This window comes from Sinocyclocheilus grahami, unplaced genomic scaffold, assembly GCF_001515645.1.
Source record: "Sinocyclocheilus grahami isolate Dianchi unplaced genomic scaffold, SAMN03320097.WGS_v1.1 scaffold30.1, whole genome shotgun sequence".
Taxonomy (NCBI): Eukaryota; Metazoa; Chordata; class Actinopteri; order Cypriniformes; family Cyprinidae; genus Sinocyclocheilus; species Sinocyclocheilus grahami.
Window position 1 is genome coordinate 1,621,405 of NW_015505209.1, and position 14,794 is coordinate 1,636,198.

General features: G+C 35.7%; 1 protein-coding gene across 1 annotated transcript; it reads right to left on the reverse strand.

Moving 5' to 3' along the window:
• Positions 1-5,339: 5,339 nt before the first annotated feature.
• LOC107572497 (dickkopf-related protein 3-like) lies at positions 5,340-14,216 on the reverse strand. The gene is made up of 7 exons (XM_016258922.1): positions 13,915-14,216; positions 13,280-13,405; positions 13,084-13,149; positions 10,402-10,494; positions 8,882-9,026; positions 8,156-8,306; positions 5,340-5,604 (listed from the first exon to the last, which is right to left on the reverse strand). The coding sequence occupies exons 1-7, from the start codon at positions 14,110-14,112 to the stop codon at positions 5,547-5,549; spliced, it is 837 nt and encodes a 278-aa protein (XP_016114408.1). The 5' UTR covers positions 14,113-14,216; the 3' UTR covers positions 5,340-5,546.
• Between the last annotated feature and the right edge of the window lie 578 nt (positions 14,217-14,794).

Sequence of the window (14,794 nt, forward strand, 5' to 3'; positions counted from 1 at the left end):
GGGGAAAAAATGAGAGCTGGCTTTGTTTCAGCTCTGTGCCTACAATTTAAAAATGACCTTCATCATGTGCCCGATGTCTTTATTCGATTCATGTCTTTTGCCTTACTTCTTTCCGATACCTCTCACCATCTTTGAGACGAAAGTGACTGATGTGTCACCAAATAATAAGCTTGTCTTCAAAATCTCTTATTCAGTCAATACCAAAATGTTATCTTGAAATAAATTTATGTACTACTTGACGTTTTTGTGAAAGCAATCAACCGCTTTTAGTCAAAATTTCTCTGATATTAATAAACGTGTTCGTTTTCCCCAGAAATGCTAGAAAAGGCAAGCCTCAGTTTGTTCACCTGCTTAAACCTGTTGCCTTTTATGAATTATGAGGCTTAATAATAGTGCTGTCAAACGAATAATCGCGATTAATCGCATCAAAAATAAAAGTTTTTATTTATGTGTGTGTACTGTGTATATTTATTATGTATATATAAATACACACACAGTATATATTTTGAAAATCCAAACGAATAATCGCGATTAATCGCATCAAAAATAAAAGTTTTTATTTATATGTGTGTGTACTGTGTATATTATGTATATATAAATACACACACAGTATAAATTTTGAAAATAATTCCATGTATATATTTATATGAATATAATTGATATTATATATAAATATTTTAAATGTTTAAACATAACATATTTTTCTTAAATATATACATGCATGTGTGTGTATTTAAATATACATAATAAATCTACACAGTACACACGCATATATTATGTAAACAAAACCCTTTATTTTGGTTGCTATTAATCGCGATTATTCGTTTGACCGCACTACTTATTTATAAACAATGACAGAAGGGTTTGCGTCGACGGTTCGTCAACAGCCGTTGATGTTTTACAAACAATTTACAGATTCGTTCTGCTCATGTTTTATAAATAAAGCGCGAAGATTGTCTCTTGCCATAATTTATTAGTGTTCAGGTTATGAGCTTTTGTACATAAAACATGTTGTCTTTTGCGTAAAGCTGTCTGAGAATATGTCTGCTTTCAAAACGTACGTGAGATGTACGCTAATTTAGCGTCTTTACGTTCTTTAGCGCTTCGATCGAGTCCGTGTCAGAAGAGGGTAAATGATCATTTGTGTTCTTCTTTCCTTTTTTTACCCAAATTATTTTGTGAACTGTCTGAATGTTGAAGTCATGCGAAAGAGCTAATAGATGTATGTTTTCTATATCATTCTATTTAGATAAAGCACTGTAATTTAACATTGTCTGCTACCAAGTATTTTTCATGTTTGAAATAAATAGGAAGTAATTGTTTATGACACGAAATGACAAGTGAAACGAAGAGATGTAAATGCACCGTATAGGCTACTTTTATGGTCACACGTGCTTCGGATCACAATGTCAAGTTATGTTTGTCATACAAGCCGAACTCTTTGCACAGCTTAAAGGCATAGTTCACCCAAAAATTAAAATTTGATGTTTATCTGCTTACCCCCAGGGCATCCAAGATGTAGGTGACACTGTTTCTTCAGTAGAACACAAACGAAGATTTTTAACTCAAACCGTTGCAGTCTGTCAGTCATATAATGGAAGTGAACGGGAATCACTGTTTTGAGTCAAAAAACATACACAGACACAACCAAATTAAACCCTGCTGCTCGTGATGATACATTGAAGTGTAAAGACAATAAACAATCGGTCTGTGCAAGAAACTGAACAGTATATAGTTTTTTACCTCTGATTCACCGCAATGTCCAACTGTCCTGAGCGCGTTCACAACAGCCGGCGCTGTTTGAGGTAAAAACCGATATAAATACTGTTCAGTTTCTTGCACAGACCGATCGTTTCGGGTCTTTTCACATCAATGTATCATCACGAGCCGCAGGGTTTAATTTGGTTTTGTCTGTGTATGTTTTTTTGACTCTCAAAGCCGTGATTCCCATTCACTTCCATTATATGACTGACAGACTGCAACGGTTTGAGTTAAAAATCTTCGTTTGTGTTCTACTGAAGAAACAAAGTCACCTACATCTTGGATGCCCTGGGGGTAAGCAGATAAACATCAAATTTTCATTTTTGGGTGAACTACCCCTTTAATATCATACTAGGAAATGCTAGTTGATGGATATTGTTACTAACTGTGTGGATTATAGATCAACTATTCTGTCTTTTTCTGTTAACTGATAAAAAAAAAATCCTTGCCTTCATTTTAGCGCTTCTGTGAGGATCCATATTTTTATGTGGGAGTGGAATAGTGATTTTGAAAATGAGTTTTGTGTAATCAGGGTCTCAGTAAGTGTATATTTTTACCCCAAAATAGGGTAAAATAAAGGAAAAATATATTGCGCCCCCCCTATAATAGTCATCTATTATCTTTATAATAGTCGTCATTATTTTTGTAGTTCTCTTTGTGATGGGCAAAATTAAGCTTCATAGGGTTTCTTTTGTGTGTGTGTGTGTGTGTGTGTGTCAGGTCACCTCGTTTCATTTCCCACAGTATTTTATAACATTTTATTCCTTAAGATCAAGCTGAAGTCAGGCCTTGATGGGACAAATGTAGATGGTTTCCCTTTCTTTTTGTCTGCCTTAATTATATGTAATTTTTTTGTTAAATATCCTGTAACTATCAAGAAATAAGTGAACCGTTCCCCACAATGTTATGCTGTCTGTTTTCTGGGAGAATTGTAATTGCCACATTAAAATGTCAGTGGAGGGTTTAAAATCAATGGGTGCCTTTCGTTTGTGAACCAAAAGAAAAAGAATAAACTAAGTGAACTTGTTTTTCAGTTTAACGAGTCATAATTGGCTAATTATTTTATGGTACTTAAGCGCAACTTGCTGCACTAGGGAGTAACAGAATCTGTCAAGTTTTTTTTTAATGATAAAGCTTATATAATAGTTCATGAGCTGGACTGTAAAACCCTCACAGATTCACATTTGTGTGAAAATATGCCAGTAAATGGCTTGCCTCATCCATATCTACCACAACTCAACACTGCCATCTGCTGTTCACATTTCAACAAGCGATTTAAATAAAAAGGTTTGCTTTTAAACATTTGTTTTTCTTGTCTGCTACCAAGTATTTTTCATGTTTGAAATAAATAGGAAGTAATTGTTTATGACACGAAATGACAAGTGAAACGAAGAGATGTAAATGCACCGTATAGGCTACTTTTATGGTCACACGTGCTTCGGATCACAATGTCAAGTTATGTTTGTCATACAAGCCGAACTCTTTGCACAGCTTAAAGGCATAGTTCACCCAAAAATGAAAATTTGATGTTTATCTGCTTACCCCCAGGGCATCCAAGATGTAGGTGACTTTGTTTCTTCAGTAGAACACAAACGAAGATTTTTAACTCAAACCGTTGCAGTCTGTCAGTCATATAATGGAAGTGAATGGGAATCACGGCTTTGAGAGTCACATACACAGACACAACCAAATTAAACCCTGCTGCTCGTGATGATACATTGAAGTGTAAAGACAATAAACAATCGGTCTGTGCAAGAAACTGAACAGTATATAGTTTTTTACCTCTGATTCACCGCAATGTCCAACTGTCCTGAGCGCGTTCACAACAGCCGGCGCTGTTTGAGGTAAAAACCGATATAAATACTGTTCAGTTTCTTGCACAGACCGATCGTTTCGGGTCTTTTCACATCAATGTATCATCACGAGCCGCAGGGTTTAATTTGGTTTTGTCTGTGTATGTTTTTTTGACTCTCAAAGCCGTGATTCCCATTCACTTCCATTATATGACTGACAGACTGCAACGGTTTGAGTTAAAAATCTTCGTTTGTGTTCTACTGAAGAAACAAAGTCACCTACATCTTGGATGCCCTGGGGGTAAGCAGATAAACATCAAATTTTCATTTTTGGGTGAACTACCCCTTTAATATCATACTAGGAAATGCTAGTTGATTCACCGCAATGTCCAACTGTCCTGAGCGCGTTCACAACAGCCGGCGCTGTTTGAGGTAAAAACCGATATAAATACTGTTCAGTTTCTTGCACAGACCGATCGTTTCGGGTCTTTTCACATCAATGTATCATCACGAGCCGCAGGGTTTAATTTGGTTTTGTCTGTGTATGTTTTTTTGACTCTCAAAGCCGTGATTCCCATTCACTTCCATTATATGACTGACAGACTGCAACGGTTTGAGTTAAAAATCTTCGTTTGTGTTCTACTGAAGAAACAAAGTCACCTACATCTTGGATGCCCTGGGGGTAAGCAGATAAACATCAAATTTTCATTTTTGGGTGAACTACCCCTTTAATATCATACTAGGAAATGCTAGTTGATGGATATTGTTACTAACTGTGTGGATTATAGATCAACTATTCTGTCTTTTTCTGTTAACTGATAAAAAAAAAATCCTTGCCTTCATTTTAGCGCTTCTGTGAGGATCCATATTTTTATGTGGGAGTGGAATAGTGATTTTGAAAATGAGTTTTGTGTAATCAGGGTCTCAGTAAGTGTATATTTTTACCCCAAAATAGGGTAAAATAAAGGAAAAATATATTGCGCCCCCCCTATAATAGTCATCTATTATCTTTATAATAGTCGTCATTATTTTTGTAGTTCTCTTTGTGATGGGCAAAATTAAGCTTCATAGGGTTTCTTTTGTGTGTGTGTGTGTGTGTGTGTGTCAGGTCACCTAGCTTCATTTCCCACAGTATTTTATAACATTTTATTCCTTAAGATCAAGCTGAAGTCAGGCCTTGATGGGACAAATGTAGATGGTTTCCCTTTCTTTTTGTCTGCCTTAATTATATGTAATTTTTTTGTTAAATATCCTGTAACTATCAAGAAATAAGTGAACCGTTCCCCACAATGTTATGCTGTCTGTTTTCTGGGAGAATTGTAATTGCCACATTAAAATGTCAGTGGAGGGTTTAAAATCAATGGGTGCCTTTCGTTTGTGAACCAAAAGAAAAAGAATAAACTAAGTGAACTTGTTTTTCAGTTTAACGAGTCATAATTGGCTAATTATTTTATGGTACTTAAGCGCAACTTGCTGCACTAGGGAGTAACAGAATCTGTCAAGTTTTTTTTTAATGATAAAGCTTATATAATAGTTCATGAGCTGGACTGTAAAACCCTCACAGATTCACATTTGTGTGAAAATATGCCAGTAAATGGCTTGCCTCATCCATATCTACCACAACTCAACACTGCCATCTGCTGTTCACATTTCAACAAGCGATTTAAATAAAAAGGTTTGCTTTTAAACATTTGTTTTTCAAAACTCAGACAAAAATGTCCAGAAATCATATTTATTTGGAAGGAATATAATGCCCAGCTATGTCCATATATTCAGAACGATGTCATTATTTATCAAAATATTATACTTTTTAAAAAACATTTTGTAATTGTATTTGTTGTTGTAGTAGTGGCATACAAATCACACCAAAAAAAGTTATTAATTAAAGCTCTTCCAATAAATTAGGATGAGAAAGAAGGCACTTTAAGGTTACAAATAAAGACAAAATTACAGATTCCAATAACAATGAAAATTCAGTTCCACTGGGAACAATCAGTCTGCATTTCCTTCACCAGAAGCATTCCTCTCATCTACACACACTGATTTATTCCTGTAACATAAAACAACAGATACATTTGAGTCTTTATTCTCTGGAAAAAAATCTCTATTAAATATACATTTAAATATATGTGACCCTGGACCACAAAACCATTCTTAAATCGCTGGGGTATATTTGTAGCAATAGACAAAAATACATTGTGTGGGTCAAAATTATCGATTTTTCTTTTATGCCAAAAATCATTAGGATGTTAAGTAAAGATCATGTTCCATTAAGATATTTTGTGAATTTCCTACCGTAAATACATAATGTAATTTTTGATTAGTAATATGCATTGCTAAGAACTTAATTTGGACAACTTTAAAGGTGATTTTCTCAATATTTTGATTTTTTGCACCCTCAGATTCCAGAATTTCAAATAGTTGCATCTCGGCCAAATATCGTTCTATCCTAACAAACCATACATCAATGGAAAGCTTATTTATTCAGCTTTCAGATGATGTATACATCTCAATTTAAAAAAAATTTACCCTTATGACTGGTTTTGTGGTCCAGGGTCACATATCATGTACATGTATGCATATATATTTATTTATTACAATTTAAATGTATAAATATGCATTTCGTTCTCTGAAAAAAACTCCTCTACTAAATACATATAAAAATATAAATTTCATAGTGCCTACAAACCATCTGGTTAATGCTGCACTAAAATATCAAGAGATTTTTCTTACCAGCAAGCTGCAATTTGATTGGCTGGCTAGATTACAATTATAAAAAGCATAGACGTTTCTGTAAAATTCATTATTTTCTTGGCAAACCTCCCTAGCTGTGTGTAACATCAGCTAGACACATGCACGGAGTGATGAAATTGTCTCACTTGAGAGGCTGGCAGTGCAGGTCTGTAGCACAGGGGCAGTGCTCCTGCGGCCCCTCCTCGTCCCACAGTAACAGATCCATCAGCTGATTGGGGTGACTGTGGCAGGCCTGGCCTTCCTGTGGCTTGGGGCGGCACACGGGGAAAAGCAGGGCTGGAGACAAAAAAAACAGGAATATTAAGAGGAGGAGGGTGGGAGAGAAAGAGACTATAGAGAACGGTACAGCAGAAAGGAGATCAAGATGAGATCTGGAGGACTCCAGACCTCAGGAAGTGTAGTGATGTATCAAAACCACTGCAAATGTTGTTGGTTTGTATCTTGTGTGTGATTAATGCATATTTGGCAACGGTAAGAAAACTGAGGAACGTTGTGAACCGAGTGAGCAAGGAGTGCGATTCCAAATTCAAGGAAACAATTATTTAGTATTCTGAAGGGAAATCTTCTGCGAGGCCCAGTGAAACGGGGTATTTTTCAGATGTTTTTCTATATAACCAGCTGCTTATTGATATCTTATATGGTTGTTTATACAGGCACTTTTATTTCCCAAGGGTTTATTTTTATTAAAACTTTTCTTTTAGTTAACTTTTACTTATGCCTTTACTTATTTTTGCTACATTTAAAATGCATTTTATTGATAGTTTTACCATGGTCTCAGACTTTAAATCTTAAAACATGACGGAATTATTACAAATGTAAAACTATGATGATCTGAACAAAGAGTACAGAACCTCTGTGAAAGGCGCAGCAGTGTTGAGGACTGCAGTCGCTCTGGTACTGGCAGATGGTTCCTGACTGCCCTTTGGTTTTGTTCTGAGCGCAAACACCCCACACACACAGCTGATCTCTACAACACTCCACATCCTTTGTGCACTCCTGTCAATTCAAACAGCAGAACAGGAATTTAGCAAAGAAGGAAAGAAAAAATATATATTATAGTGTATATAACAAATAATACATGTAGTGTTTTTGTATTATTAAACAATTCAATATATTTTTACACTATTTAAACTATATATATATATATATATAACTGGAAAAAAAAACATTTGAATAATATATAAATTATTATTATTTTACTATAAAATATTAGGATGTTAAGTAAAGATCATGTTCCATTAAGATATTTTGTGAATTTCCTACCGTAAATACATAATGTAATTTTTGATTAGTAATATGCATTGCTAAGAACTTAATTTGGACAACTTTAAAGGTGATTTTCTCAATATTTTGATTTTTTGCACCCTCAGATTCCAGAATTTCAAATAGTTGCATCTCGGCCAAATATCGTTCTATCCTAACAAACCATACATCAATGGAAAGCTTATTTATTCAGCTTTCAGATGATGTATACATCTCAATTTAAAAAAAATTTACCCTTATGACTGGTTTTGTGGTCCAGGGTCACATATCATGTACATGTATGCATATATATTTATTTATTACAATTTAAATGTATAAATATGCATTTCGTTCTCTGAAAAAAACTCCTCTACTAAATACATATAAAAATATAAATTTCATAGTGCCTACAAACCATCTGGTTAATGCTGCACTAAAATATCAAGAGATTTTTCTTACCAGCAAGCTGCAATTTGATTGGCTGGCTAGATTACAATTATAAAAAGCATAGACGTTTCTGTAAAATTCATTATTTTCTTGGCAAACCTCCCTAGCTGTGTGTAACATCAGCTAGACACATGCACGGAGTGATGAAATTGTCTCACTTGAGAGGCTGGCAGTGCAGGTCTGTAGCACAGGGGCAGTGCTCCTGCGGCCCCTCCTCGTCCCACAGTAACAGATCCATCAGCTGATTGGGGTGACTGTGGCAGGCCTGGCCTTCCTGTGGCTTGGGGCGGCACACGGGGAAAAGCAGGGCTGGAGACAAAAAAAACAGGAATATTAAGAGGAGGAGGGTGGGAGAGAAAGAGACTATAGAGAACGGTACAGCAGAAAGGAGATCAAGATGAGATCTGGAGGACTCCAGACCCCAGGAAGAGTAGTGATGTATCAAAACCACTGCAAATGTTGTTGGTTTGTATCTTGTGTGTGATTAATGCATATTTGGCAACGGTAAGAAAACTGAGGAACGTTGTGAACCGAGTGAGCAAGGAGTGCGATTCCAAATTCAAGGAAACAATTATTTAGTATTCTGAAGGGAAATCTTCTGCGAGGCCCAGTGAAACGGGGTATTTTTCAGATGTTTTTCTATATAACCAGCTGCTTATTGATATCTTATATGGTTGTTTATACAGGCACTTTTATTTCCCAAGGGTTTATTTTTATTAAAACTTTTCTTTTAGTTAACTTTTACTTATGCCTTTACTTATTTTTGCTACATTTAAAATGCATTTTATTGATAGTTTTACCATGGTCTCAGACTTTAAATCTTAAAACATGACGGAATTATTACAAATGTAAAACTATGATGATCTGAACAAAGAGTACAGAACCTCTGTGAAAGGCGCAGCAGTGTTGAGGACTGCAGTCGCTCTGGTACTGGCAGATGGTTCCTGACTGCCCTTTGGTTTTGTTCTGAGCGCAAACACCCCACACACACAGCTGATCTCTACAACACTCCACATCCTTTGTGCACTCCTGTCAATTCAAACAGCAGAACAGGAATTTAGCAAAGAAGGAAAGAAAAAATATATATTATAGTGTATATAACAAATAATACATGTAGTGTTTTTGTATTATTAAACAATTCAATATATTTTTACACTATTTAAACTATATATATATATATATATATATATAACTGGAAAAAAAAACATTTGAATAATATATAAATTATTATTATTTTACTATAAAATATTTATATTTGCTATATATATTCAATATATAAACACATGTATATATGTAATGTATATTTAGAATGCACTATAATTTACAAACAGACAGATAGATATAATGATAGATAAAATGACAGAACAATAGATAAACAGAGACAGACAGATAGACGGACGGACTGATAGATGGGACAGATAGACAAGACAGACATAGATAGATAGATAGACAGACATAGATATAGACAGACAGACAGATAGATAGATAGATATAGACAGACAGACGGACATACTAATGGATGGATGGATGGACGGATTGATAGCTAGATAGACAGACAGACAAATAGATGGACAGATAGATAGATAGACAGACAAATAGATGGACAGACAGACGGACATACAGATAGATAGATAGATAGATGGACAGACTGATAGATGGACAGACGGACGGACGGACGGACGGACGGACGGACGGACGGACGGACGGACGGACGGACGGACGGACGGACGGACGGACGGACGGACGGACGGACGGACGGACGGACGGACGGATAGATAGATAGACGGACAGACGGACGGACGGACAGACAGATAGATAGATAGATGGACAGACTGATAGATGGACAGACGGACGGACGGACGGACGGACGGACGGATAGATAGATAGACGGACAGACGGACGGACGGACATACAGATAGATAGATAGATGGACAGACTGATAGATGGACAGACGGACAGACAGATAGATAGATAGATGGACAGACAGACAGACAGACAGACGGACGGACAGACAGACAGATAGATAGATGGACAGACAGACGGACGGACGGACTGACAGACAGACAGACAGACAGATAGATAGATGGACAGACAGACGGACATACAGATAGATAGATAGATAGATGGACAGACTGATAGATGGACAGACAGACAGACAGACAGATAGATAGATAGATAGATGGACAGACAGACAGACAGACAGACAGATAGATAGATAGATGGACAGACAGACAGACAGACGGACGGACGGACGGATAGATAGATAGATGGACAGACAGACAGACAGACAGACAGATAGATAGATAGATGGACAGACAGACGGACATACAGATAGATAGATAGATGGACAGACTGATAGATGGACAGACTGATAGATGGACAGACAGACAGATAGAGCACAGACCATATTAGCCGTCTGGCATGGGACACATTTGGAGGTGATGATCTCATACAGGCAGAAGCTGCTGTCCCCACAGTCCTCATCAATCATACACTCCTGAGTGAACAAGAATGAAACTGACATTATATATTACACTGTTATTACAGTTACAGTTGAGCAAACATTCCAAGGACCCCTATTAAAACAATCAACTCTGCTGCTTCAGGATACGACATCATAACATCATGGACATTCTGCTAAATGTCTTCTATTGGGTTCCACAGAAGAAAGTCAGTCTTCGAGGTTTGGAATGACATGAGGGTGAATTCATGATGATAGTGTTTTCCTTTTTTTCTATTTTGGGGGAACTTTTTCTTTGAGCAACCTACAGCATTGTCCTTTAACTATAGTTTAGAGACAATGCTGTAGGTTGCTCAAAGAAAAAGTTTACTATTGTAATAGTAAGTCTTGTTTTTGGACTTCAGGTCAGGAAATTCCAACGAGGTGTTTTGAAATTCAGTTGGGGACCCAAAGAAACTACCACCCACCAAAACTGCATTTGTGTTGTCTGGAAAATCCGCCTCAGCTACACTTCCCGCTATGAGTGGATATAATAATGTTTTATCCAAAACAGCCGTTTGTGTGCTTGTACTTTGTTAGAGACACTGGAACTCAATATGGTGGAAATTTTGTGACTTAACCTTACAGCCTAAGCAAAAGACGGGAAATAAGACGTAATATTTTGAACATTTCCACTGTGCTGAAAATATTTACAAACAAACTGGATGAAGAATAGAGAATAGTCTCAAAATGGCGGAAAAACCGGAGTGCTTTTTTAATGCCTGATTTAATGTCATCATCCGTGTCAAAATTAATTCCACATTTACAGAAGTGGAGGTGCAGAAATCCTGTGAGAGCTGGAACAGCAACCTACCACTTAGCAGACAACATCAAAGCCAAAGCCGTACCCTTCCCCCCAGAGTTACAGCGTCTGGACTGGAGTCTAGACTAATGTGAGTGAGTCACATGAAAACACCTCTCATCAATTCCTCCCGTACAAAAACAACTTTCTTGAAGAACTGGAGGTTCAGAATACAGAATGGAAATTTGTGCATGAACACAAAATTGTAATTAATTACATAAAACCAAATTAAATTAATAATTAAATATATTTGCGAAAAGGCATATACATTTTAAACATATATAATTTAAAGTAATTTAAATGATTAAAGCCTTTATTATATATATATATATATCATTACATTTAAAATGTAATAATACCTTTTTACATTTTTTTTTATTCTTAATCATAATTTGATATATATATATATAATTAAATAAAAAAATAATTCATAATCAAATAATCTAATTCTAATTAATAATTTAAAATAATTAAAACATTGTAATTAAAAATAATGAATTAAAATGTGTTTTTTGTATATAATTCACAATTACTTAATATCTTTTTATAATTATATATTTATTTAATAATAATATATTTAAAACTAAAAGAAAGCCAAATAAAATGCTAAAATATAATAAAGTAATATTTTACATATGCTGCATACCCGCACATATATAAAATTATAAAATATAATAGTGATATTTTACATATGCTACATACCCACACATATATAAAACCAAATAAAATGATAAAATATAATAGTAATATTTTACATATGCCACACACACATACTTCGCATAAATATTTTTATTTATTAATTGATTTTAAATGGAAATGCATGGAATGATGTATTGATTGTTCACATCTGGGGTATATTTTGCAATAATGACCGGCTTTATATTATCATCCCTCACATATATGCTTATCTTTTAACTGTGAGCTCAGATTTACCGCTGTGCAAAACGAGAGTAAACCACTAAGTGCTGCCTCATGGCAACATGGCTGCTGGCACAGACTCTCCACCACACATCCCCAGCGCACCACTTTCCATGCATTCTTTCCAGCTGTTCTAATTTCACCATATATTATTGTCATGATGCCAGAAGACTGCCTGGCCAAAGAGCCTCTAATGACACTGCCGTCTGTTAAACTGTTATAGAAATGCATAAGGACCAGATATGTGTAATCTGGAATAGATATAATTTATTTCAATCAAAAGCCATTAAACAGAGTTTCTGCTATCTAAGAGAACTGAGAGTGAATACATCACATTTAGTCTTGAAAACTAAGACACAATGTTGTTTGGGTTAGCGTTTAAAAGATTAATTCCTGTAGAGGACATTTTTATTTAGCCTTATAAGAAATAAAAGCTTATATTTTAGTGGTAACCACAGCAACAGTGCAATACAAGTGGAAAGAGGTCTGATACGGACCATCTGTCCCTCTACTTTATCAAACGGTTTACAAAAATTCAGCATGTTTAGAAGAGTCTCTGTAATGATGTGCCACATGTTTTCCAGGCAAACAGCGGATAGTTTGATGACTGGTGAAGTGGAAAATCCATGTTGGTTTTAATAAATAAACTCTGCTTTCTAACCTCGGGTTGCTTGGGTGATGAGAAACTCACTGCCCAGAGTGACCAATGCAGCCAGACACCGTTTACTTACCAGGTTGTGCATTGAAAGTTTGATATCTGTTTAATGTGACTGGAAACAATCCAGATCACTTTTCTGAAATTAGATAGTATACAACAACTTAAAGTTATAGGAGATATCAAGGCTATAGATGAGAAATAGACTCACGTGATCTACTTCATTCCACCGTTCAGTGTTCTGAATGAGAGTCTTTGCAGTCTTATTAACCGTTTCCTAGAGGAAAACCAGGTGTTTAGTTATACAAGGCAAATCAATATACAAAAACACTAAGGCATATAAGCGCAAAGTTCTGTTAATGCCATATATAGGCTTGCAAATAAAAAATTGCAAAGATAAGAAATACCTTGTCGATTCTCTCTATCAGATGAACAGTCCGATTTCCAACCTTGATCTCTGTTGTAGCTTCATTGTGAAACCTGGCAGGAAAGTTGCGTCTATGTAACAGCGATTTTGAAGACTCATTCTCCATCTGATTCAGATAAGATTCATATTAATATATGCGAATGTTTTGACTGTAATTTTTATTTGATATTGCTAATTCAGAAGAAAATGTTGCGATTCATCACGAAGTGATTCATTTTAGCGAACCAATTCTTTGAACCAGTTCATTAAAAAAAAAAAATCAGTTCAAAAGTGATTCGGTGTCATTGCATATTAGCCTACGTTTTATTAATAGTAATATTCATTAAGTTACATTTGTCATTTAGAAGCAGATATACTTACATTTACATTAAACACTACTAAAATTAATCTACATTGGTAAAAAAGTTGCACTTTTAAATAAATTTGCTATTAAAACTAAATCTGTTGAGTCGGTTCGCTCTTAGTTTTGTGAACCGGTTTAAAAAAAGATTCGATTCAAAAGAACAATTCGTTCACGAATCGGTCAGCGACAATCCTCCTGCGCAAAGGACCATGGCACAAAACAGAATTCAAATGTCAATCTACTCAGATTGATTTTTCTCTAGTCATAGCTACCTGGTGAACAGCCTCTTCTAGTTTTTGCTGTGTGTCCTCCATAAGTTTCTCCACTTCCTTGAACATCTCGTTTAAAGTGGTTTGTCCCTGCGCCACATGCTCCTCCAGGGTCCCGGTGATGTCCAGATGTCCCCCTCTGTGAACTGAGCTGCCCACCACAAAGCCCACGGAAAGGGATATTATCACAAATTTCAGCATCGTGTTGTGCTTAGGCGAGTCACTCCTGGCGGGAATCACAGACCCTGTCTGTGCCTGGGACGTGCTTTATTTGGAAACTTGTGAGGGGAAAAAAGACCGGAAAAGGTTTTTGGCTCCCACTATTGCATCTGATGGCTCAATTATTAAAGCGACAGCTCACTGTCCTTCAAAAATGAGGGTGACAAATAAATCGTATAAAAGTATGCTACGTCGACACAAACGACACTGTTTTCTATTTGAATAATTTTTCAAATGTAATTTATTCCTGTTATGGAAACGCTTAATTTTCAGCAGCCATTACCCCAGTCTTCAGTGTCACATGATCCTGGTGCTTAAGACATTTTTTGAAGTTAAGAGTTTAAAAGTTAAGAGACATTTGTTTATTTATTTATTCCTTCTTAATATTTTTTATTTATTCTTAATATTTTTACAGAATTAGTTTGGAACATATTACAAACAATTTTTTTTTTTTAACTCTACTGACCCTCGTGTGTATCAGTCACTCCTCTCTTCCTTCTCTACAAATGTCTCCACTGCTCAAACGACATACTGCCACAGCAAAATTAACAACTGTTCTGACTCTCGCACACTTTACAAAACTTTCTCTTCTCTGTCCTCCTCCTCCTTCATCAAATCTTACAGCGGATGACTTTGCAATATTTTTCATAAATAAAACAAGAAA